The sequence below is a fragment of the Canis lupus genome, chromosome 12 (genome assembly GCF_048164855.1).
Source record: "Canis lupus baileyi chromosome 12, mCanLup2.hap1, whole genome shotgun sequence".
Taxonomy (NCBI): Eukaryota; Metazoa; Chordata; class Mammalia; order Carnivora; family Canidae; genus Canis; species Canis lupus.
In genome coordinates this window covers 45364319-45389012 of record NC_132849.1, presented here as the reverse complement: position 1 = coordinate 45389012, position 24694 = coordinate 45364319, and the positions used below count along the sequence as shown (strand labels likewise).

The 24694-nt window shown below is 36.5% G+C and overlaps 1 protein-coding gene across 18 annotated transcripts in view; it reads right to left on the bottom strand.

Annotated features, from left to right (window-relative positions):
• Positions 1–24694, bottom strand: part of DTNB (dystrobrevin beta) — a 244948-nt gene that overhangs the window by 184735 nt on the left and 35519 nt on the right. For all 18 annotated transcript variants that reach the window (XM_072770820.1, XM_072770822.1, XM_072770825.1 and 15 more), the window contains exons 3-5: positions 22816–22896; positions 17783–17996; positions 2055–2140 (exon numbers count right to left, since the gene is read on the bottom strand). In XM_072770820.1, coding sequence (XP_072626921.1) covers positions 2055–2140; positions 17783–17996; positions 22816–22896 — 381 coding nt within the window. The remainder of the gene's footprint in view (positions 1–2054; positions 2141–17782; positions 17997–22815; positions 22897–24694) is intronic.

The window sequence follows — 24694 nt, the reverse complement described above, 5'->3', positions numbered from 1 at the left end:
ATCTGCATGATATAAACATGGTGATTAGTGACCTAGCATGGCTGGTATCTCATCAATCCATATCTGATGTGCAGTGAGCTGGCATTCTGAGCAAACTGACATGTTGGCCCGGGCACACATACTTTGTGCCTCTTGAATACTGGTCACTTGTGTTCCTCCAACAAGTTCAAAAGCAACGTTAAACAAAACAAAACAAAGCAAAACAACTCTGCCATCACCTGGTTCCCTTCCACACTTCACATAATACTAAAATTCGCACTTTTTCACTAACAGAGAATTGCAGTCATTGTAATACTCAATCAACAATTGATATTTGGCAAAATTTTGGCACTTACTATGTGCCAGGTCCCTGCTCTATCTAAATGTAGCAGATTTAATCATAGAAACTTACAGACTCCAGAGTTTCCTACAATGCGGTTTTGATCATCAATTTTCTGTTTTTCAGCCACTTTCTCCAGTACTAATAAAGATGGCAATGCATAGTCTTTAACTTAGGTCACCATCATTAAAAACAGATAAAATTCCAACTTTTTCTTTGTGTTTGAATGAAATATAATTTCATCCATATTACATTATCTTCCTCAGAAAAACACCATGTAGAATTAAGAAAATACTAAGAAATTTCAGTCTAAACAAATAGTATTTTGAGATACCATGTGAAAAACACTCAGAAGAATATTTCTTAAAACTGTTTTACATTGCAGCTGATTTTGAAATGAAGATAAACCAGATAACAGTTGACCAAACATATTATCTAAGACCTTTCTTTAGAATAGTTATATCTCTATCCGGTGAGTCATCCAGGTTTCCAACTTTCAATGTCATGGTAACAGGTAAGAAAAATCACAGAAAATAAATGCACCCCTCAAGTCACTTTGCCCAAAAGATTATGCTTAAACCTGACCAAGTCTCTCTATCTTTCAATTAAAACAAAAAAATGTAGGACACAGTAGGACACAGAAGAACATCATGGGGATGCAATCATCAAACTCTAGTCCATGAGAAATGCTAGAGGACAGATGACCCAGTTTCTTCAACAAAGTAGTTCACAGGGTATCTCAACACTTCATTAAAACCCACAACTTCAACCTCACCTCCCTGAAACCTGCCAGAGTTTCTTACTTGAAGCATGGCACTCTGATCAGTGTACTGTATCCATCACATATGTGCCGCCCATTATAGGATTAGTATATAGACTACAACAAAATAGCTTAGAACAGGGCTATGAAGCTAGACAGCCTGAGCTGAAATCCTAGCTTCGTCCCCTCAGTTAACTCATCTATAAAATGGAGAAAATACCACCTGCTGCTCAAAGAAATTTTAAGCATTCAGTGAGAAAATATATGTAAAGCACTTAGCACAATGCTTAAGGTATGCCTTGGCATATACCTTAGGCAGTTAGTATCTAATGAATGAATAAATGAAAACCATAAACAAAAAAATTTAAATAACTTTTTACCTCCTCTGATGTCATTTAATCTTAATGTCTTTAATCTTGGCAACAGTAAAATGCCAAAATGGCCAACAATAAGAAAAAATTTAGGAAAAATAACTGAACAAACAAAAAAACAGGCTCTAAATTTCTAAATAACTGAGCTTAACTCTAAGCTACTAAGGAAAAGTTTAATCACAAAAATATCACCTGATGGAGAATTATTTTAAAAAGGACTAATTTTGACCAAAACTGGTAAAAATAATCAAATTTATTTTCTAACTAAATACACTCAACATAATCATCTACAAGCAAAATTTTTGATAATATGAAAAACATTTTTAAAAGGCTTTTTAAGGTCAACATTACCGTTCTGAATCTCTTCAGTTTTGTTACTTTATTAAAAAAAAAAAAAAGAAATCTAAACAAATTAATTCAATCAGTTTTTCCATCTCAACAGTAGGTGGCATAACTTACATACTCTGAGCCAGTTGCTACGAAGTGATGTGTAGTAAAAATAAAAAAGTTCAATATAGCATCATCCAAAATTCTGAAAACATTAAAACTGTTCAAAAGTCCTGATTTGAAAATACAATCTCTTAAATAATATGAAAGTACTTACATCTCAATTTGTCCAGCATTTTTCCACCACACATGGTTGCTAACATAGCTTTAACTGAAAATACGGTCAACTTGCCTCGGCCCTCACTGCAAAATAAATTATATTAGAAACAATTGCTATATGGAATAACAAAACCAATCAAAGGTATCAGTAAATATCAATCAATTAGTAAACTACCTTTATATGCTATAATATTACCTTGGATTTTTTTTTCCTTTGTAGAATTAAGGCCGCATGTATGTTAGGTAGATAGTATTAAAACTACCTGAATTATTTGGAAAGGACCTTTACATTCTGTAAAGAAATTTCTATTGGCTATGTACACAGAGGTCAAATGGATGAACCAGCAGTAAATTTCCTATCAATTTAGCCCATGAAATTCACAGCTGAGTTGTTTTTAGTATTCAAAACTGAGGCACCACCTGGTTTGAATAATTCAGAAATGTGTCTTCCCATTGTGATAACGACAGTTTCTTGTTATGTACTAAACCTACAGGGTACACAGTGCTATAAAAATTTTATATTACATTCTTTTTTGTTTTCACTGTGACAAGCTTATGTTACTGTGTATTTGTTCTAAGAAGTTTGATTGTATCTATCTCTGATCTTCCCATACCACCACTGTAAGAAAAGTGAAGGGGAAAGGGTAGTAATATTCTTTTATAGCGACTGGAAAGATGAAATATAGAACATACATGAATTATCCAAAATAACACTGCACACCACCTGCAGAGCCAAGGCAATGTCAGCAAGCCCCTCTGACACACATGCCCACTGCTCCATCCACTTGCCATGCCCTGGTTTCACAGCAGATGAAAACTTCACTAGCCAGTTTTTGAAGTCATCACATGCAAACAAACAATGGGCTTTTGTGTTCATTTTATAAAGCTTGTGCTTGTCCCTACCCAGGGACAGTTGGGTAGCTCGGTGGTTGAGCATCTGCCTTCGGCTCATGGTGTGATCCTGGAGTCCTGGGACGGAGTCCCTCATTGCCCCCCACCCCCCACCCTCCCCCGCAGAGAGCCTGCTTCTTCTTCTGCCTATGTCTCTGCCTCTCTCTGTGTCTCTCATGAATAAATAAATAAAATCTTTAAAAATAGATAGATGATAGATAGATAGATAATAAAGCTTGTGCATATAAAGTTTCATAGTAAGAGTAAAATATCTTTTATCTAAAATAATGAGAACTATGTCATCTTGGTTTTGAAAAGCAAGTGTCATCCTATTTATCTTTACTGATGGGATCCTAACAGTGTCTCCCATTTTCCAAAACTTGTAAACAGTAAGATCACACCTGGAAAAGGCAAATGGTCTATAAGCCCAAAGGTTCTCAGTGAAAAGATCTCCAGGAAATACTAATACTTGTTACAGTCTGATTTTCAATTACTACCCCTCATTAAGTTTATTCATAAGAAAAAAACAGGAATCCATGCAATTAGCTAAAATTAGGATGGGTTTTTTTATTTTTATCTTTTAAGGATTTTATTTTTAAGTAATCTCTACACCCAATATGGGGCTCAAACTCACAACCCAGAGATCAAGAGTCACATGCTCTACCAATTGACCCAGCCAGGTGCTCCAAGATGGGTTTTTTTAAATATATAGTTCTTCAGAAATATAGACACTGCTCCACATCTTAATAGCACCTGGCCATATAAGGAGTATGTCTATGTCAAATACTTACTGCACTGTATAAACAACATTAAATAGCTATAAAGAACATCAACTATTAAAAGGAATGGATTTCTAAGACTGATAGAGAACTTTTACAGTGACATGTCTTTTTGTCACCAACCATCTAAATGCCAACTACACTTTTAAGCATGCTCTCTCTCTCTCTCTTTTTAAGATTTTATTTATTTATTCATGAGAGACACACAGATAGAGGCAGAAACATAGACAGAGGGAAAAGCAGATTACCTATGGGGAGCCTGAAGCGGGACTCCATCCCCAGACCCAAGATCACGCCTTGAGCCAAAGGCAGATACTCAACTACTGAGCTACCTACCCAGGTGTCCCAAGCATGCCCTCTTTTATGACACAAATACATATCCCATTGCCAAAGCACGAAGAAGGGAAAAAAGAAAACCTCACCTATTTGTTTTCCCATTTTTCTTCAACACTAAGACATGGGCACAATGCCACAAGCTCTGCCAACAAGATGCACCCACTCTAGACCAAATAGAAAACTATTAGTTTTTAAAAACAGGGACTCCAAAGAGTCCACTGCAAGGATAGCCACACCAGGAGGAGTTATCTTCAGCTTCCTGAGGCAGCAGAGACAGAGATTCCTACATCATGTCCACAGCCCAGAGGCAGTGGTAGAGGGAACACAAGCAGCAATATCTGTGCCCCACAGAGGTGGAGGAGGTGTCTTCATGAGACCAGTTTTGTGACACAATTTTGAAATTCTTTTTCATGGCAGTGTGCTCATCAAGCCCACCTTCCCAATCTTCTCAGAGTCTGTGGGTCATGCATATTCTTTTAACAGATTAGCCAGAGGTGCTTTCTATTGCTTACAGCTAAGAACCCTGATGGATACAGCTTCCATCCTGAAGTGAAGTGGCCCAGAAAGATGAAGCAACAAGAGAGAACATTCCTGCAGTCCAGAGTGTGAGGCGGCATGCCTGACGATCAGCAGAGCAAGAACAAAGAGAAAGTGCTCACGAAAAGCAGATGAAGCCTGGATGCACAGCTACTAACATTTTTTAAGGTGAACGTGCTCAAATGTTTTTTGCAGACACTGATTTCATGATGTGAGACTGTCCAGGGGAAAGTAAAAATTAATCTTAGAAGAGGTTTCCATGGGCAGCCCCGGTGGCGCAGCGGTTTGGCGCCGCCTGCAGCCTGGGGTGTGATCCTGGAGACTCGGGATCGAGTCCCACGTCGGGCTCCCTGCATGGAGCCTGCTTCTCTCTCTCCCTCTGCCTGTGTCTCTGCCTCTCTCTCTGTGTTTATGAATAAATAAATGAAATATTAAAAAAAAAAGAAGAGGTTTCCATAAAAATCAGGATACTGATTACCTTTGGGAGAAGGGGAAGGGGTGACACAGACACACCACACAAGGGGCTCCTGGGTGCTCACTCTACTCTGTCCCTCGGCTGCCAGAGTATCCACATGGGGCATCTGCTTCACTGTGATTCATGACACTGTACTTCATTTTAGGTATATTTCTGTCAGCATTTTCTAATTCTCAATAAAAATTGTTTAGAAAATGAATCCTGGGAAAGTGAGGGTTACCATGACTGGACAAGGCTAAGGGTTTAAGGTGAAAAATGAAGGGAAACACACAGGTTAAAAGATATTTAAGATATATAAACAGCATGCATAAAATCTTTCTGAGGTGCCTGGGTGGCTCAGTCAGTTAAGCATCTGCCTTCAGTTCAGGTCATGATCCCAGGGTCCTGGGATCGAGTCCCACATCAGGTTCCCTGCTCAGTGGGGAGTCTGCTTCTCCTTCTCTCTCTGCCTCTCCCCACCGCTTGTGCTCTCTCTCTCAAATAAATCAATAAAATCTTTAAAAAAAAAAAAAAGTGAAGGGAAACCCACAGGTTAAAAGACATTTAAGACATATAAACTGCATGAATAAAAATTTTCATAATAAAATGCATAAAAAGGGGGATCCGTGGGTGGCTCAGCGGTTTAGCGCCTGCTGTTGGCCCGGGGCGTGATCCTGGAGTCCGGGGATCGAGTCCACGATGGGCTCCCGGCATGGAGCCTGCTTCTAGCTCCTCCTGTCTCTGCCGCTCTCTCTCTTTCTCTATGTCTATCATAAATAAATAAATCTTTTTTAAAAATGCATAAAAAGAAAAAAATACTAAAAATACCAAGACCCAGGCCTATCCTTAAATGTCCATTAGTAGAAGACTGGCTCTTTATGCTTCATAAAAAGAATAAAAAATAATATGTGAAAGATAAAAAATTATATCCAAGATAGATTACTAAATTTAAAAAAGGGGGGGGGTCAAAGCATGGAACAAAATAATTGCTGTAATGCTATATAGCATTCTGTGAAAGGATGTTGAAAAAAATAACATTGGTTGTGTCCAGAGTAGAAAGAAGGCAATCAAAGGAAAGCATGGCAGTCTGGGCACTTTTCACTTTATAAGTATTAAATATGCTTATGCTAGAAAAGACAGTTCTCGAGTCAATAATATTAAGACACTAGAAAAAGAACAGCAAACCAAACCCAAAACAAGCAAAAGGAAAAAAAAATATATGCTTAAGAACAGAAATCAATGAAATTAAAAACAGAAAAAATCGAGAAAAATTAATAAAACCAAAAGCTGGTTCTTTGAATAGATCAATAATATTGATAAATCTCTAGCCAAGCTAAGAAAAAGAGAGAGAAGACAGAAATTACCAATATCAAGAATGAAAGAAAAGTTATCAACCATGCATTCTACAAATATGACAGAAATAGGAAATATTATAAAGTCCATAAATTCAACAACTTAAATGAACTGGACAGACACAAATCACTCCTTGAAAAACACCAATCATTAGAGCTCATGCAACAAGAAACAGGTAACTTCAAGAGGCCCATAGTTTAGTTTCTGTGTTCAAACACAGAAACTAAATCTAATTTTTAAGCCTCCAAAAAAGAAAATTCATGCAGAGAGATATCTTGGTGAATTCTAAACATTTATTTTTTTTAATTAATTAATTTATTTATTCATGAGAAACACAGAGAGAGAGAGAGAGGCAGAGACACAGGCAGAGGGAGAAGCAGGCTCCATGCAAGAAGCCCGATGTGGGACTCAATCCCGGGTCTCCAGGATCACATCCTGAGCTGCAGGCGGCACTAAACCGCTGTGCCACCAGGGCTGCCCCGGATTCTAAACATTTAAAGAAGAAATAATTGCATTTCTATATTAACTCTTTGAGGGAATAAAAAAAGGAGAAACGCTTCCCAATTCTTTTATGAGACCTGCATAATTTTGATACCAAAAACAATAACCCATTACGACAAAAGATAACTCGGTATCCCTCATGAACGTGGACACCAAAATTCAGATACCTAAACACCACACTGTGCTTGGTATTTTTTAAAAAATTCTCGTGTTATTTTAATATGCATCCAGAGCTGAGAACTACCAACACAGAACTTTGAAAGCAATACTAAGACTTTAGCTTTTACTTTGTAAGTAATGATAAATCAAAGGACATAATAAAAGATTAAAGAGAATTAATCATATTGTGATTGTATAACTTTCTGGCTCCAAATCTCATGTTCTTCCTTCAAAGAGAAAAAGTGATAACTCTTCTTGCTGCAAAGAAGAAACTGATGCCACTTATGCAAACAGGAGAGTGTGGCAAAGCCCAACCTACTGGCAAGAGAGCCAGGTCAAACTCAATTCTGTTACTGAAGACTTAACCCACAGTACCCATTGATAAATGCCACATGGCAGGGCTTAGTGGGTACTATGATAATTTACTTGTAAAAATTACTCTAATAGCATTGAAACAACACTTTTTTCCTAATCTTCTAAATGCTTTAGGAACACTCTCCATCCCTTATTTAAACATTCTTTAAATCAGCTCTAATGCAAATATTAGTTCTAGATTCAGAACATCTTATATTCAAATACAAGACAACACTATCCTTCTCAATTGACTTAGATTAGCACTTGTAACCTTTTACACTCATTAGGATTTTTAATAACCTCAATGGCTGGTCTCAGATCAAGCAGTTCACAGACTATTAACAGAAGAGTGCATCACCCCTTAACTAATTACTATCAGTAATATGTGGTCCCTCAACTTGTCATCTCTTAGATCTACTTTCTAACCATTTTCCCATTCACAAGAGCTACAGAGCAATCTCCACACATAATCTCCCACCTACTGCACCATGGATCTTCTGTCTGCATGCTCTTTTGGGGTATGCAAATGTATGTGTGCTTGCAATGCATATTTTATTTGACAGTGAGGGGATATGCATGTATATGTTAATGTGTAACTCAATAGGATAAAGAGAATATATAGGCAAGGTTGAGGGTGTTTTAAGTAAGGGGAAAGGAGAAGTATCTGAAATTAAGAATCATTAGGACCTATAGACAAAGAAATTTGGGAATGATGTTTACTGAGCCCTTATGTTCAAGAATCTGTTTATAAGGGATCCCTGGGTGGCGCAGCGGTTTGGCGCCTGCCTTTGGCCCAGGGCGCAATCCTGGAGATCCGGGATCGAATCCCACGTCAGGCTCCCGGTGCATGGAGCCTGCTTCTCCCTCTGCCTGTGTCTCTGCCTCTCTCTCTCTCACTGTGTGCCTATCATGAATAAATAAAAAATTAAAAAAAAAAAAGAATCTGTTTATAAGTATATAACTATGCATCCTCAAAATGAGGCTGTAGGTTCAGGTCGGAATTATGAACTAACCTTCCCTACTTAAAAATGCTTACCATCATTTACAACTTTAGGTTCAGAGTTTCAACCCTCGAAAAGTTTACTCATCTTTCAAAAGGAAATACTGATATAAATAACAAATGGTATATTTAAAGATATTTTAAATACTTATTAAAGATACTTATATAAAATCTAATTCAGCATAAATAACCACCCAATAAATTAGTGAAGGGGTATTCTCAGAATTCTTCCTGAAATCATGTTAATTCTATTTTTCTCTTCAAATAGAATCTCAGCTCCTTCCTCTCAACTGTTTGCTTTGTAAACCAAACATCAGCATTTTTTCCTCTGCTCTAAATGCTTTTCTTGGCACTGAGGCTCCTCAGTCTACTTTAAGCCTAACCAAAATTTCCTATAGCCACCCCCAAACAAAGTAAAGGGAAAGTGTCACTATTACTGTGTTTTCTAGTGTTGCATTAGCGTTCCTGCAGTCTTCCTCTACAGAGGCAGCAGAGAAGAACTGCAGGCACTTAGTGCCCTAATAACCTGTGATTATGGCCTTTATCTAATTGATTCTTTCTTTTTGGAAAAACTCATTCTCGATCCTTCCCACCAGACATCTGAATTTAATCTGTATACACTAGTCAAGTTACATTTAAAACTGAAGAGTTAGCTGTCCCTGGCCATGGCATACATAGCCTCACCAACATCCATGTTTTCAGTCCTTTCAATAGAAAATCCAAGTTCATCCCAGAATCAGTATCCTTCAAACAGGATTCAGAGAAGATATTTAACCGGGTTTTATCATACAAAAAAAAAAAAAAATATGACTCAACTTAAAATCTGGCCTATGATACCCGCAAAGTTGATTAGCAGGTCAATATTTAAGAAGTTAAACACAACAGTGTATATTAAGGGATCCCTGGGTGGCGCAGCGGTTTGGCGCCTGCCTTTGGCCCAGGGCGCGATCCTGGAGACTCGGGATCGAATCCCACGTCGGGCTCCCGGTGCATGGAGCCTGCTTCTCTCTCTGCCTGTCTCTGCCTCTCTCTCTCTCTCTCTCTCTCTGTGTGACTATCATAAATAAATAAAAATTAAAAAAATTAAAAAAAAAAAACAGTGTATATTAACCCCTACATAAAGATACTAAAATGAAAGTACAAACAGGTAGTATTTGTTGAAGATGATGAGAGAGAGGAAACATGTTATTTTAACCCCACCCAAACGGTCTCTCCAGGGAGCACCCTCCCTCAAAAAGAAACATCATGCTTCTCTTTCTCAGACTTCCCTGCATGATTCACTTCTATAGACCTATCATTTTACAGTCTGACAATAAACCATGCACACGACTTCTAAAAAAGAATTCTTATTATCCAATACTGAGAAAACACCATGATTAGCTCTGTGCCAAGCTAAGCAGACAGTGAGTCACCCTGAATAAACATTGTTATGTTTTAACATGCAGCTACCTTCAGCAACCTCTGCAATCCTCACCTGTGCCCCCGGACAGGAGTTTGTTCATTTCAGTTTAGCAAAGTCTCAAATTCTATTTTTTAAAAAATATTTAAACTAACCTAATCTGGATGGTGTTTATAGCTGTGAACTATCTAATAAGAACTTGCTATTAAAATTAATATTTTTGAAAACAAGACTACAGGAAATATTTTTTACTTAAGAAAACAAGCTGTTTCTACATCTTTAGCAAGCAATTGTGGATGCTACCAACCATAAAATAGTACTTCTCACATAAAAATAGACTTCTACTTTAGAAGCACTATTACTAGTCCAATTATCACATGTATCTAAAAGTAATAACAGTTCTTTGATTTTCAGAAACTCATATTTTCCAAATTAATCTTAATTTACAGAACTTCACAGTGAATGGATTATGCAATAATCAACTGCAAATCAAGAATCCACTTGGCAAATGTCAAATAGTTTAATCAAGCAAAATCAGAATATTATTCAATTTTATCACAATCAGAATGCCTGCTAATTTTCATTTCAACCTTACAAATATTTATTAAGAATTTAGCATTGTTTTTACTGAGGAATCAAAGAAATATAAGGTAGAGTCTCTGCTCTGAAGGGCTTTCAATCTTATTTGTACACTTATGAAGCAGCTCAGATCATTATATAATTTAAGGTCAAAATGATACAATTTTTATTAAAAGGAATGAAAATGGGGTGATTATAAAGCTACACAGTAGGTAAAAACTTGATGGGGTGGCGGTTGGAGTGTGTCTGTGTGCGTATGGTTAGAGGGAGGAATGAGTATGTCATGTTGGAAAAATTGAAAAGTGCCTCAAGTAGCTTACTTAGACCTTGACATGAGCAGGGAATTAAGGACTGATACTATTAGAACTGAGGAGTAGGCATCTCGTTCAAAAACCACAGGGAATTCTGAAAGGTTCTCCAGTGAGAAGTTACATGATGAAATCAGGATCTTAATCAGATTAATTTGGAAGTACTGAATAGACTAGCAAAGTCTCTATAACTACCTCTCTCCTCACTTTCAGAATGAAAAAAAGCAAGAGAAAAGTAACACTCAGAAAAAGTATGCCCTTTCTTGCCTTTTATTTAAAAAAAATTATATATATAAAGGAAACAGTAAGATAAGACCAAAATAATATGCAAAAAAATTTTTTTTCTGAAAGAGTTACTAATGGTGAAACCCTTGCAGGTCTGCAATCATCATGCTTGATGATTTCTTGAAAATTAGCATGAACTCATGACTTCTCTTGAAAGAAAAGCTACAAAATAAAGAGTAAGTGATGGGAAGAGTAATAAGTAAACTTCAAGTTCACTCATTTCTGCTCTATAAATAATCCTGCCACCAAGTACTGAGACTGTGGCTCAGTGAACTGGCTTTTGTGACATCACATCTCGACACCCACATGACACCCACATGGCAGTGTAGGGGATGTAGCATAAGCAGGTGGGCTGCCCTCCTCCTCTTCTACCAGGACAGCCATTTTCAGTTTCTCTCCATTTTACATTCCCCTTAGATTTCACCTTTTTAAAACATCCAAAACCCCTATCTCATTTTCTACCAACCCCTGGAAATTTCCTAGAAGAGCTATGCTCACATCCTTTTAAGAGCTAAACGTGCTGCTACTGTGAGCATCAAACTCTTCCCACTCAGCCCTACTTCTCTCCTACTTGTATTTGGCTACATTTTTTCCTGCCATACTGAATCCATCTGAGAACACACAGAGATAATAGTAAATACTGTATATAAATACATGAAGTTTTTATGCCTCCCAGTATATACTTTTATTTAAAAATCATTAATGAAGAAGACTGTAAACTAATATTTCTTTAGCAATGTCCATTCCATAATATGCTAGCTGGGCATATTCAGAATTTAAGGAATACAATTGCTTTATTTAAAATAAAATTGTTTTTGGTTTGTTTTTTTATATTGTTTTGTTTTTAGCATTCAGTATTTAAGAGAAACCGATGGAAACTTTTAAATATATCCAAATTAAGTTGTTAAAGCAAGATTTAAAAATCGTTCTTAGCCAGGGCACCTGGGTGGCTCAGCGGCTGAACATCTGCCTTTGGTTCAGGTCATGATACCAGGGTCCTGGGATCAAGTCTCAATTCAGGCTCCCTGTAGGGAGTAAATATAGGGATCAAGTCCTGATTCAGGCTCCCTGTAGGCAGTCTGCTTCTCCCTCTACCTATGTCTCTGCCTGTCTCTCTGCATCTCTCATGAATAAATAAATAAAATCTTAAAAAAAAAAAGTTCTTAGCCATATTGCCAAACTACACAGCAACTTTTTCTATATTTACTCATCATAAATTATATACATAAAACTCTTTACACTAAAGAAATCTTTAGATTGTTCAAAGTAGCAACAGTGTTTTATACTATTATACTGTTACTTAGATGATAAACAATAACCCCGAGCCTTCCGTTGATAAGTTCAACACTGATATATTTTGAATTTTAGCCAAACCTAGTTTCATTAGACATATGATTTTTTATAGGTTTATTTCATTTAAGGTGTAATTTCATTACATTCCAAGCAGTAGTACTTATTAGAGCAAAAACCTGGGCAAGAAAATGGTATTATAACACAACAGAATGTGTGCACTGGAATATTTACACATGAAATAATGACACTTGAGGTTTACTTCAAAAGAAGCCAAGGAAAAGGGGAGGGTAGAGGAGAATAGCCTGGGGACACAGATGAAATAAAATCAGTGATGTACTGTAATTACTGAAGCTGAGTGATAGATACCTTGAGTTTTATTACCATATTCTTTCTATGTTTGTATATATTTGAAATTTTTCATTAGAAAACATTTTAAGAGGGGTACTTTGGTAGTGCAGTTAAATGTCTGACTCTTGACTTCAGCTCAGGTCATGATCTCAGGGTCATGAGATTAAGCCCCACATCAGGCTCTGTGCTGGGCATGGAGCCTATTAAGATTCTCTCTCTCTCCCTCTGCCCTAACCCACCTCCCCTCAAAAAAAAATAAAATTAAATTAAAATAACCCCCCCGTGATCATGGTATCTCCCCTGCCAGGTAAGCCAGTCGGAGAAGGACAAACATTATATGTTCTCATTCATTTGGGGAATATAAATAATAGTGAAAGGGAATATAAGGGAAGGGGGAAGAAATGTGTGGGAAATATCAGAAAGGGAAACAGAACGTAAAGACTGCTAACTCTGGGAAACGAACTAGGGGTGTTGGAAGGGGAGGAGGGCGGGGGGTGGGAGTGAATGGGTGACGGGCACTGGGGGTTATTCTGTATGTTAGTAAACTGAACACCAATAAAAAATAAAAAAAATAAAATAAAATAAAATAACCCCCCCAAAAGAAAACATTTTAAGAAAAAAATATCCTAAGAAAGTAAAAAGTCAGGGGTGCCTGGGTAGCTCAGTTGGTTAAGTGGAAGCCTTTGGCTCAGGTCATAATCCCAGAGTCCCAAGATCAAGCCCTGAATCAGGCTCCCTACTCAGTGAGGAATCTGCTTCTCCCTCTCCCCCTCACCCTGCTCATGCTGTCTCTCTTTCTCAAATAAATAAATAAAATATTTTTTAAAAAATGTAAAAAGTCAAGCTACAAATAAATAGAAGATATGTACAACATGTGTAAGCAAGAAAGGACCGTTACCTGGAATCTATGAAGAGCCCCTATATCAGCACAAAAGAAGAAAAAATATACTAGAATCATGGGCAAAAGACAAAGAGGCATTTCATAGAAGTAATATATTTGGCCAAGAAACACACAAAGACATGCTTGATAATCAAGAAAATGCAAATCAGGACAACAATGAGATGTCATTTAACAAAAACTGGAAAGTCTGACAACTCTAAGGCATACAGAAAGAACGTGGATCAAAAGGATCTCTTATGCATTGGTACAATTTGTTAAAATAATATGATACTATCCTCTAAAACTGAATTTCATGTACATCCCCCACCAAATCAGCAATTCCATTCCTCAGGATAGGACTAAAAGAGCAGTTTAACACACTTATATGCATGCACCAGGACATACATATAAGAACATTTCAGGCAGTGTTGTTTCTTAGAACAAGAACCCGGAGAAAATAAAATGTATAGTAACACAACAGAACTTTACACGACAGTGAAAATTACTGAACTATAGCTACATGAAACATGAATGAATCTTTAAAAGATATTACTACATGAAGAAAGTAAATCAGGTAATAGTACAGATAGCATGACTTTTTTTTTTACAATTGGTAAAAATGTTTAAAATTAATACTGTGTTTATGCCTCTACATGTGGGAAAAAACTGTTCTTTAAGAAGAACAAGATAACATAAAATCAGAATCAGGTTCACCTTAGTTATGCGTAGGTCAATGGGATGGGACAAGAGAGATAAGTGTTAAGTTACTGCTAATGTTCAAGTTCCCAGGTTAGATACTGGGGCTCATGATGTTTATTATTTATAAGAATGGATGAGGCAAGAAAACACATACAGAAAGACCTGTTAGAAGCCATGGTAGCAGTTCAGGGAGCAGATGATGGTGGCAGGCTGGGTAGTAGCTGTGGGGCTGTAGTGACATACACAGATTTGAGAGATTCAAGAGATAGAAATGACAGATCTTGGTAACTGACATGGATGTGAAGCTGAGAGAGAAGGAAGGGTGTAAGTCATTCTTACAGGTTTCAGATTTAAGGAGCTGAATGCAGGGAAGGCCACGTAACAGGAAAGGGAGCCCCAAGTTTAGCCGCACTACAAAGAATTTCATGGTGGACACATGGTCATCTCCCTCATATAGAGTCCAATCACCCTCCACTGTGAGGCAACATGTAGTGAGGGTGAGAATTTAATCACCCTCTGCTCCAGAGACACAAATCCTGATCTGTTTGAGCTAAAAAGTATAACGTCTGCACAAGCATGGCCCAAATACACGTGTCTGGAGGGAGGCTCAGAAAGAAACCGGCTCTCTCCAGCTACCTAGACTTGAAAGAGGAAGCATGGAATAGCTGACAGCAGGCATTTTTTGAAGTAGCAAAAGGATGAAGCTGAGATAAGAGGAACACAAAACCACAACCACTACGAAGAGAAGAATTGAAGCCAGAGCTCTGATGCAAGCCAGATTGAGGGCTGGCCTGCCTCTGGGCTCCTCAGTGATGTGAGCCTATATTCCTGTTACTGCAAAAGCCCATGTGAGTAGGTTTTCTACTGCTTGCAACTAGAAACACCAACCTAATACTACAGATGTCAAAGATGGAAAGGCAGTTTGTAAATCACAAGCCCTAAACAATGAAATTGGCTCAACTGATAAAGAGTGAGGGAGATTTCCTGTCCCTCATGCTGGAAGTTTCAATATCCCTGCTCTTAAAAAAAAGAAGAAACAGTTGGTCACAGCATCCTCTGTTGTACCTTCAGACCAGACCACATGACTACCGATACTGTCATACTGAGGACCCGGTAAGGAAAAAAATAAGCCTATCCAAATGTTTTGACTATTCCTCACAGCTTCTACTAATGTCCTACACAAAGATGCTTACATTACTGTTCTCTGTGGTTTTAGTTGTCAAATATAAAATATTTTAAACCCTTGGCATTAAAAAGATTAATTCCTAATTAAATACACACTTAAAGAGAAGTCTAGATCCTATTTGTTCCTTAAATAGTTTTACAGTCTTATAATCCATTATAATGACCAGAAAACAACCTGGCCAAAAATTTGACTGTGAATTTGGAGGTGAGGTGACTTAAGGATAATTAAAGAAGTGTTGCATTCAAATTTTAACTCAGGAATCATGAAATATGAAACCTGAAAAGATTAAGTAAAGTCAGTAACTAGATATTCTGTATATCAAAAGGACTCTCCAGTCTAAGTAATAAAGAAGCCAATCAATAAAAAGACTAATATTTGAAATATTTCACAACAAAATGCTATGATTTTCACAAATAAAACCCCATAACCAGATCCTTTCATTTTTCCAGGACATGAAAGCCAATTTCAAATTACTGAAGAGGAAATCAAGATATTATCACAAATATATATATATATATATACATATTTCATAAATATAAGATTTCTAGGTTAACAATGATGTGAGCATTGATTCTGATGCCCATGGCCAAAGTTTTCAACAGGATATTATGATATGAGAATTACCAAATTTACCACTGACCTACTACTGCCCTTCCTCTTCTAAACTCACTCATCTTTTTTTGTTTTTCCTAGTTCTCTGCAGTGTACTCATCTACTGATCTGTCTTCATATGATTTATGTTTGCTTATTCTTTTCCTTTGTCTCTATCTGGATGTGTCCAGCTGTCTGTAACTATGTACCAGAACACCTCTGCATCTTCTCCTCTGGTTGGTCTTCCCATTGTCTCTTGCTATCTCTTTACTCTTCCCTCTCCTTCGTTCCTTACCCATAGTATTTAACTTATTTGAGATGATTATGGAATCAAAGTTTATAATCTCTGCTTTATCATTTTTAAACAGTAACATGACTTTTATTTCTGATTTTGTAAAAATATTGTTTCTTGAATTAATCTGTGTTGCACAACCTTAATTGATTTACTCAGTGAATTAGTGTCATGATAAGGTGCTGCTTATTCACCACAAAATAACCATTTTTACTAAGGGTCTTCAAATCAAAAGAGTCATTCTTTGAACAGTATAAAATCAACCTTACGGATTCACTAATCTAAATTACTAAAAAAAAAAAAAAAAAAAGGGATGCCTGGGTGGCTCAGCAGTTGAGTGTCTGCCTTTGGCTCAGGGCATGATCCCAGTTCAGGGATTTAGTCCCACATCAGGCTCCCTGTGAGGAGCCTGCTTCTCCCTCTGCCTGTGTCCCTGCCTCTCTCTGTGTTTCAAATAAATAAATAAATAAATAAATAAATAAATAAATAAATAAATCTTTAAAAAATAAAAAATAAATTACTAAAAAAAGGGCATTCAAATTCTGGGATTTAGGTCTAATATATACTCTTATTTTAAAAATTCAAATTTCCCAAAATAATGTTTTATTAAATGGATAGAATATCTAATTAGATAACATCTTATAAAATTGGATAACATAAAAAAAAATTGGATAACATCTTATAAAATGTGAATTGAGTACCTACACTGTGATTTGACTTTGACAATTGCAGACTTTTATCATTAATTCAGTCTTCAATATTATAAAGTGTAATGAGTAACATTTTACAAATATATAAACTGAAAGTAGGTTTACAGAAAGGAAAAAAAAAAGCAGAAAGAATTAACCCATCCAAATTGGATGACCAACATTATAGCAGAAATAAAAAACCTAAACTCTTGGTTCCTGGAATATAAACATTAACTTCCGTGGTTCCATCATTTATTATTTCTTTTCATTTTTTATAATACTAACTTCACTCTCCATGAATACAAAAACATCAAATCATTTCTGTTTTAATTTGTAGTACACTTAGTTTTCTTCTAGTGTTATGAAGTGTATAAACAATGTTCTATACTGAAAAAAATTAAAATAGTACCCTAGACATAATGAGAAGAAAGTAAGAGTAGAGAGTCAAGGGGCATTTATTATTACAGAGTAAAGAAAGGTTAGCTTTAAGGTCAAATAGAATACCTCATAGTCAAATTCATAACTTAGCTATACTTCTCTGAATAGAGAACAGCTATACTATAGTACTTATAATTTTACCAAACAATATGTCTCAGTGTTGTGATTTTCCATAATTTTATAAAATTTAATATGTGACATGCCCAAGGACAGTAAGTCACACTGGCATCTAACGAGTATTTAGAAGGAATTTACATAAAATAACTTCCCTTTTAACTGTGATTCTAAGTTGACAGCCCTCAGCAAGGCAATCTGGAAGAAGGATGACTAAGGGACAAACATTCTTAAAATGAAGTAAGCATGCAAGGTACTAGCCTGTCATATGCAGCAATCATAAAGTTGAGGAGGAGGCTGATAGACTGCTCCACACTGATTTGGTGAGTAGAAGGAAGGCGCTTATTCAGCTGGTAGTAGAGAGAGGAGATGACTGTTTCGAGGCGGGACACACTGATCTCAGTGCTATGGTCCAGTGTATTAAGGCCATTGTCTCGGAAGGCTTCAATCATGTTCCAGATATCAACAAGATGGACTAAAACACAAAGAAAATAAACAGTCAACAATTTAAAAGTTTTAATTCATCAGAAAGGTCTAAGAACTTTTCATTTATTTACATCTAACAGAATACTGAAGGGTGGCAAAATAAGATCCCCAAATACAAAATATGCCACTTTAGCATAAGGATTATTTTGAGCTAAAGACACCTGAAGAACAGCAGGTGCCAAGAAGGTCATGCTAAACTCCTTTTTCTTTCTGAAAGCAGGAAATAAACTCCCAAGTGAAAGATGCCCTCCCTATTCCAAAAGGAAAGAAACATTCTTATCCCTGAAGACAGTGAAATGAGGCCAAGAGAAATCTGTACGGGTTTCGTTAAAATAACCTCTATCTTCCTTGAGACTCCCCATATATTTTAGTTATTTTCCACAATCCCTACTCCTTCTTCCCTAATATATCAGCACTTAGGCCTCGTCCCTCCTTCGGGTCTTTACTTTGCTATGGGGGCTCCCAGGTACATGTAAAAATCTGTGTGCTCTTCTGCTAATCTACCTATGTCAATTTAACTGTCAGGCCTAACCAGAGACCTTAAGAGGGTAGAGGTAAAGTTTTGCCTCCCCTACAATATATATATTTCAAAATATATATATTGTGAAATTTAACAGAACATCAGAGACAAATTCACAAGCTTAGTGGGAAGTATTAAGTATTAATACATTTCTCTCAGTATGTGGTAGAGCAAACATACAAGCATAAATACAGATGTAGACAATCAAACTTTACAACTGGCAAAGTAGGTATAATGGGCACAACATGAAATCCTGCCCCTAGTGTTTAGAGAATATACTCTATTTTCAAGACCACAAACATCATGTATGAAAATTGACCTTATCCTGAGTCATAAAGCTGATCTTGGCAAATTTCAAAGGATTCAAGTCATTTCAAACATGCTCTTTGATCAAAATGAAATTAAGTTACCAATTATCAAAAAGACCACATTCAGAAATGAAAAAACACAGTACTAGGCAATGTCCTTAATCTGATTAAAGATATTTACAGAAAACTGGGATCCCTGGGTGGCGCAGGGGTTTGGCGCCTGCCTTTGGCCCAGGGCGCGATCCTGGAGACCCGGGATCGAATTCCACATCGGGCTCCCAGTGCATGGAGCCTGCTTCTCCCTCTGCCTATGTCTCTACCTCTCTCTCTCTCTCTGTGACTATCATAAATAAATAAAAATTAAAAAAAAAGATATTTACAGAAAACTACAGCAAACATATTACTTAATAGTAAATGTTGAAAGCCTTTCCTCTGATATTGTGAATGAGATAAGAAATGCCCACTATCGAATATAAATTGGTACTGTAACTATGGAAAACAAGAAGGAGGTTCCTTAAAAAATTAAAAATAAAAATACCACATGAATCAGTAATTCCATTACTGGGTATTTGCCCAAAGAAAATGACACTAATTTGAAAAGATACATGCACCTCTTTGTTTACTGCATCATTATTTACATTAGTCATTATACAGTAACAACCCAAGCATCCACTGATGGATGAATAAACAAAGAGGATGTGGTATACATATAGAATGGAAGATTATTCAGCCATATAAAAAGAATGAGATTTTACCATTTGCAACAACATGGATGGACATAGAGGGTATCACACTAAGTGAAATAAGTCACACAGAGAAAGACAAATAACATATGATTTCACTTATATGTGGAATATAGAAAACAAAAGAACACATAAACAAAAAACCAGAAACAGGCCCCTAAATACAAAGAACTGGTCATTGCCAGAGGGAGGGGGTAAGGGGATGGACAGAATGGGTGAAGGGGAATGAGAGATACAAGCTTCTAGTTATGGAATGAATAAGTCATGAGAATAAAAAGAAAAGCATAGGGAATACAGTCAATGGTACTGTAATAGCATTGTATGGTGACAGATGGTAGCTACATTTGCAGTAGGCATAGCTAACACACAGAGTTGTAGAATCACTATGTTGTATATGTGAAACAAATGTAACATTGTGTATCAACTATACTTCAATTAAAAAAAAAAAAGAAATGGGGCATCTGTACGGCTCAGTTGGTTAGCATTCAACTGTTGATTTTAGCTCAGGTCATGATCTCAGGGTCCTGATGGGCTCCATGCTCAGCAGGGAGTCTACTTGAGTTTTTCTCTGCCTCCCTCTGCCCCTCCCCTTGCTCACACACCTGCGTTCTCTTTCTCTCTAAAATAAATAAATAAATCTTAAAAAAGAAATGCTCACTATTATCATTTCTATTGTACTTTGGGTCCTAACCAATATAAATAAGCAGTAATTATCCATGTGAATTTCAGAAATGAAGAAATATAGCTGTCATTATTCAGAAATGACAAAATTCTACACATAGAAAATCAGATTCACTAGATAAATTACTAAAACTGATATTTGAGTCTAGAATTATTGCTATATATAAAACATAAAAATTACTATATTTCTATTAGCAACAGAAAATGAAATTTTAAAATATTATTTATAATAGCATAAATTATCAAAGATTTAGGAACAAATCCAATGGAAGAACTGTAATGTCTCTATGAAAAAAATAAATCTATAAATATCAATTCTCCCCAACTTAACCTATAGATTCAGTGCAGTCCCAACAAAATGCCACAGGGCTGTATGTTAAAAGGATAAATTTTACTATATATAAATTATACCTTAAAAAAAGAAATAAAGATGGAAAAATCCTAGCAGAGTTCTTTGCTTCATTTTGTTTGTTCTTAGTAGAAATTGATAATCAGATTCTAAAATTTATATGAAAAAAATAAAATAAAATAAAGTTTATATGAAAATAAATGTAAAAGGCCAAAAATGTCCCAATCTTAAAAAGAAAAACAACAAAGTAGACAGACTTGCTCTATTTGATGTTAAGATTTACTACAAAAGGAGGTACCTGGGTGGCTCAATTAGTTAAGTGTCCAACTCTTGATATTGTATCAGCTCAGGCCATTATCTCTGGGTCAGAATCGAGCCCTGAGTTGGGCTGCCTGCTTAACATGGAGCTTAAGATTGTCTCTCTCCCTCTCCTCTGCCCTGACCCCCACCCCAAACTCTCACTCTCTCTCAAATAAATGAGTAAATCTTTTTAAAAAAGACTTTTTATAAAGCTATAATAGTGGTTATTGATAGGACAAACAGACCAACGGAACACAGAGTCCAAAAGCAGTTCTCATACATGGAAACTGCTATGAAAATTTTTACATATTTCTCCTAATGAGTATGAGGAAAGATTTTTGGCCAGTGAAGAAAAAAGGATGGCCTTTTCAATAAACAGTATAGGGACAACAGAACATACACGTGGACAAAACTAAAATTTTACTCCTAAACTGTACACCCACAAACAAAAAAATTCAACGCTGATTAAAAAGAATCAAATGTGACAAAATAAAACTTCTAGAACAATGCATCTTTTACTATACATTACTAATGCCAATAGCCTGGGTTCAGACTCTCAACACTCCACACACAGACTGCTGGTTCCCAAGAAACAGGAAGAATTATTAAAATTGTAGTTGTCAATTATTAAAATTGACAGTGGTTTTACCACAACCCACAGAAATATATATATATATTTTTTAATTTTTTTTATTTGTGATAGTCATACAGAGAGAGAGAGAGAGAGAGGCAGAGACACAGGCAGAGGGAGAAGCAGGCTCCATGCACCGGGAGCCCGACGTGGGATTCGATCCCGGGTCTCCAGGATCACGCCCTGGGCCAAAGGCAGGCGCTAAACGGTTGCGCCACCCAGGGATCCCCAGAAATATATTTAAATCAACACACACACACTCTTCTAGATATATAAAAAAAAAAGTTTCACAAAATACTTTTAACCTTATCACATAATTTGTGTTCTGATTTTTTTTTCCTTCTCTTTTTTTCTCTATTACATGTTTTAAATTCTGGCTACAGCTCATCAAAATGATTTCATGAACCATTAATGGGTTACAACCCATAATTTGAAAAACAATGCTTTAGGAAACCGGAGACTTCAGTCCAGCATGACATGGTAAACTCTCTAAAGAGAATTTCATGCAAGGATTTTTGAGTAACACTTAAAGTAGGGTTGAAGTATTTAGATGTTAAAGTGACTTACCCAACATCACATGCTTATAGTAAATGTCAAAACCAGGACTAAAACTAAGATTTTTCCAATTCAAAAGCCAATGTTCTTTCCATTACACAAAATAGTTTTTCATTAATACACATACACATGCGCACACACACACACACACACAAGAAAAATACAATAATTCTGTCATAAGTTAATCTTCATGGAAATTAAGAGAGGAAGATTTTATATGCCTGTGTGCATGTGTATGCATATACATACATACACATATATTTCATTTACTTATAAGTAGCAATTCTCATAATGATTACTTATAAAAAAAAAGGCTGATTTGTGTTGTATTCACTTTAATCAAGAAAATTAACTTACTACGCTTCCATTAAAATACTAATGTTTTTCTTTTCTTCCAGAAGCTGATTATCATACTCATTTTGTATATTTTTTTTGTATATTTTTTAAACATAGAAAGGTGAGAAGGAGAAATCAATTCTCTCATTTAAAGAACATTAATACTGTGCCACCCTCAAAACCAGTTACATTATTGTATTTGGGCAAACATTTTGAAGGACACACAGAGTAAAATGAGTTCTTTCCGTGACTAATTTTTACATTTTAATAAACACTTAGGACAAAAAAAATTTAATTAACATTACAATATGACTAAAAGATACTAAAACCTTTTAGTTTTGAGAGCACTATGCAGCTATCACAGAAATTAGCTGAAATGACTTACGGTTGCATCGTTTTTGTACAAATCGTAATTTGCAAGCTGTTCTATAAGTTGATAGCCGTATGACATCAAAATTCTGAGCACCTGAAAAAAGTACAAACAAGATGTTCAGCTGGATTTACCACGGAATTTCTAAATGCTGGGAAGTGACTCTTTTCCACAGCATGTACACAGGCTATATCTAACATGTCAACTAGGTCTTCTTCTGAGAAAACAAAAGGGATAAGGAAAGGTTAGTAGTGCCCACTCTGTGCTCAGGACCATGCTAGCAGTTTTGCCTACATTATCCTGTCTGCCAGCCTAACAAAAATTCTAAGGGAGAACATTCATAACTTCAGCGAATCTTCCCTTTTCTACTACTTCTGTGGGAAATACGAGGAAAACTAATGTGAGCAGCTGGGAAAGGAAAGTCCTATCCCCATCAACTAAACAGAAAGAGTATTAATCTGATGGATCAGACTACAGGACAGTTATCAGGCCTTGTCTGCTCATGGAGAAGGTATAGGAAAAACTCAGTGCCCGTGGTATGTAACTCACTCTCTTCAGATGCTTCCTCCGGTAAAGCCAGATCTAGGTACTGCATAATGAAACAGGGCAAATATCACAAATGTCCAAAGTGAACCAGTTGAAGAAAACGGGAAACTCTGCAAGCTCCAGCCCAGTTTGCCAGACATCTCCACTTTAAGGTTTTAGGTGCTAGTCAAGATCCAAGTATCACTCTGTTTTCCTTTGTCATTTTTTTCCCTATGAAAATACATCCCTCTAAACCCAGTGGGAGGGATGCCTGGGTGGCTCAGTGTTTGAGCGTCTGCCTTCGGCTCAGGTCATGATCCCAGGGTCCTGGGTTTGAGTCCCACATCGGGCTCCCCATGGGGAGCCTGCTTCTCCTCTCCCTATGTCTCTGCCTCTCTCTCTCTGTCTCTCATGAATAAATTAATAAAATATTTTTTTAAATTAAAAAAAATAATAATATAACCCAGTGGGAAAAGGCAGAAATAAGAATGGGATGGCACAGGATTCAGAAATTTTAGGGAACCCTGGCCATAATATCATTTTAAAAGTCTAATAGTAGTCCAAATCCCAAAACAAGGGGCACTAGGTGGCTCATGGTTGAGCATCTGCCTCTGGCTCAGGGCATGATCCCGGGGTCCTGGGATCAAGTCCTGTGTTGGACTCCTGGCAGGGAGCCTGCTTCTCCCTCTGCCTATGTCCTGCCTCTCTGTGTCTCTCATGAATAAATAAATAAAATCTTTTTAAAAATCCAAAATAATTTCTACAAGATGATATAATCAATAGCTGTAGAACTTTATTAAAATCTTAATGTACCAATATTCAACCACTCAGGTTCCCAAACTTCTCATACATTTACCTTCTTCTGAAGCAGTCATCTTTCCTGGTTTCTATAAGGAAAATCCTCATACTGCTCTAAAAATAGCCCTTACTTTTTAAAAATTTCCCTTATGTAAGTGTCATGTTGATTTCCTGATCAGAAAATATGGTAATTTGGCACATAAAAAAAAGAACAGAAAGCCCCAGTGAAGAAACTAAAATGATTATATTATCCCTTTGGGTATTGTGAACTAGAAAAGATTACTCTTCATTTTCACTCATTTTGAGAATATTTCGTTATAAGAAATACACTAATGTCAGACAGTATATTTCAAGCTCATCAAGATATGGCACAAAGAGTCCTAACCAAACACACAGGCAGAACTCTAGCCAAAGGTAGAGAGCCCAGGGAACCTCCTGGACAGAGAGGAGACTATCTAAAACCACTGAGTACCCAAGAAGTACAGGGAAAGGCTAAGAAAGGATTAACCCTTCTTTCTATATTATACTTCTCCTCATTCATGAGACTAGGATATCAACCTCTATAGTATAA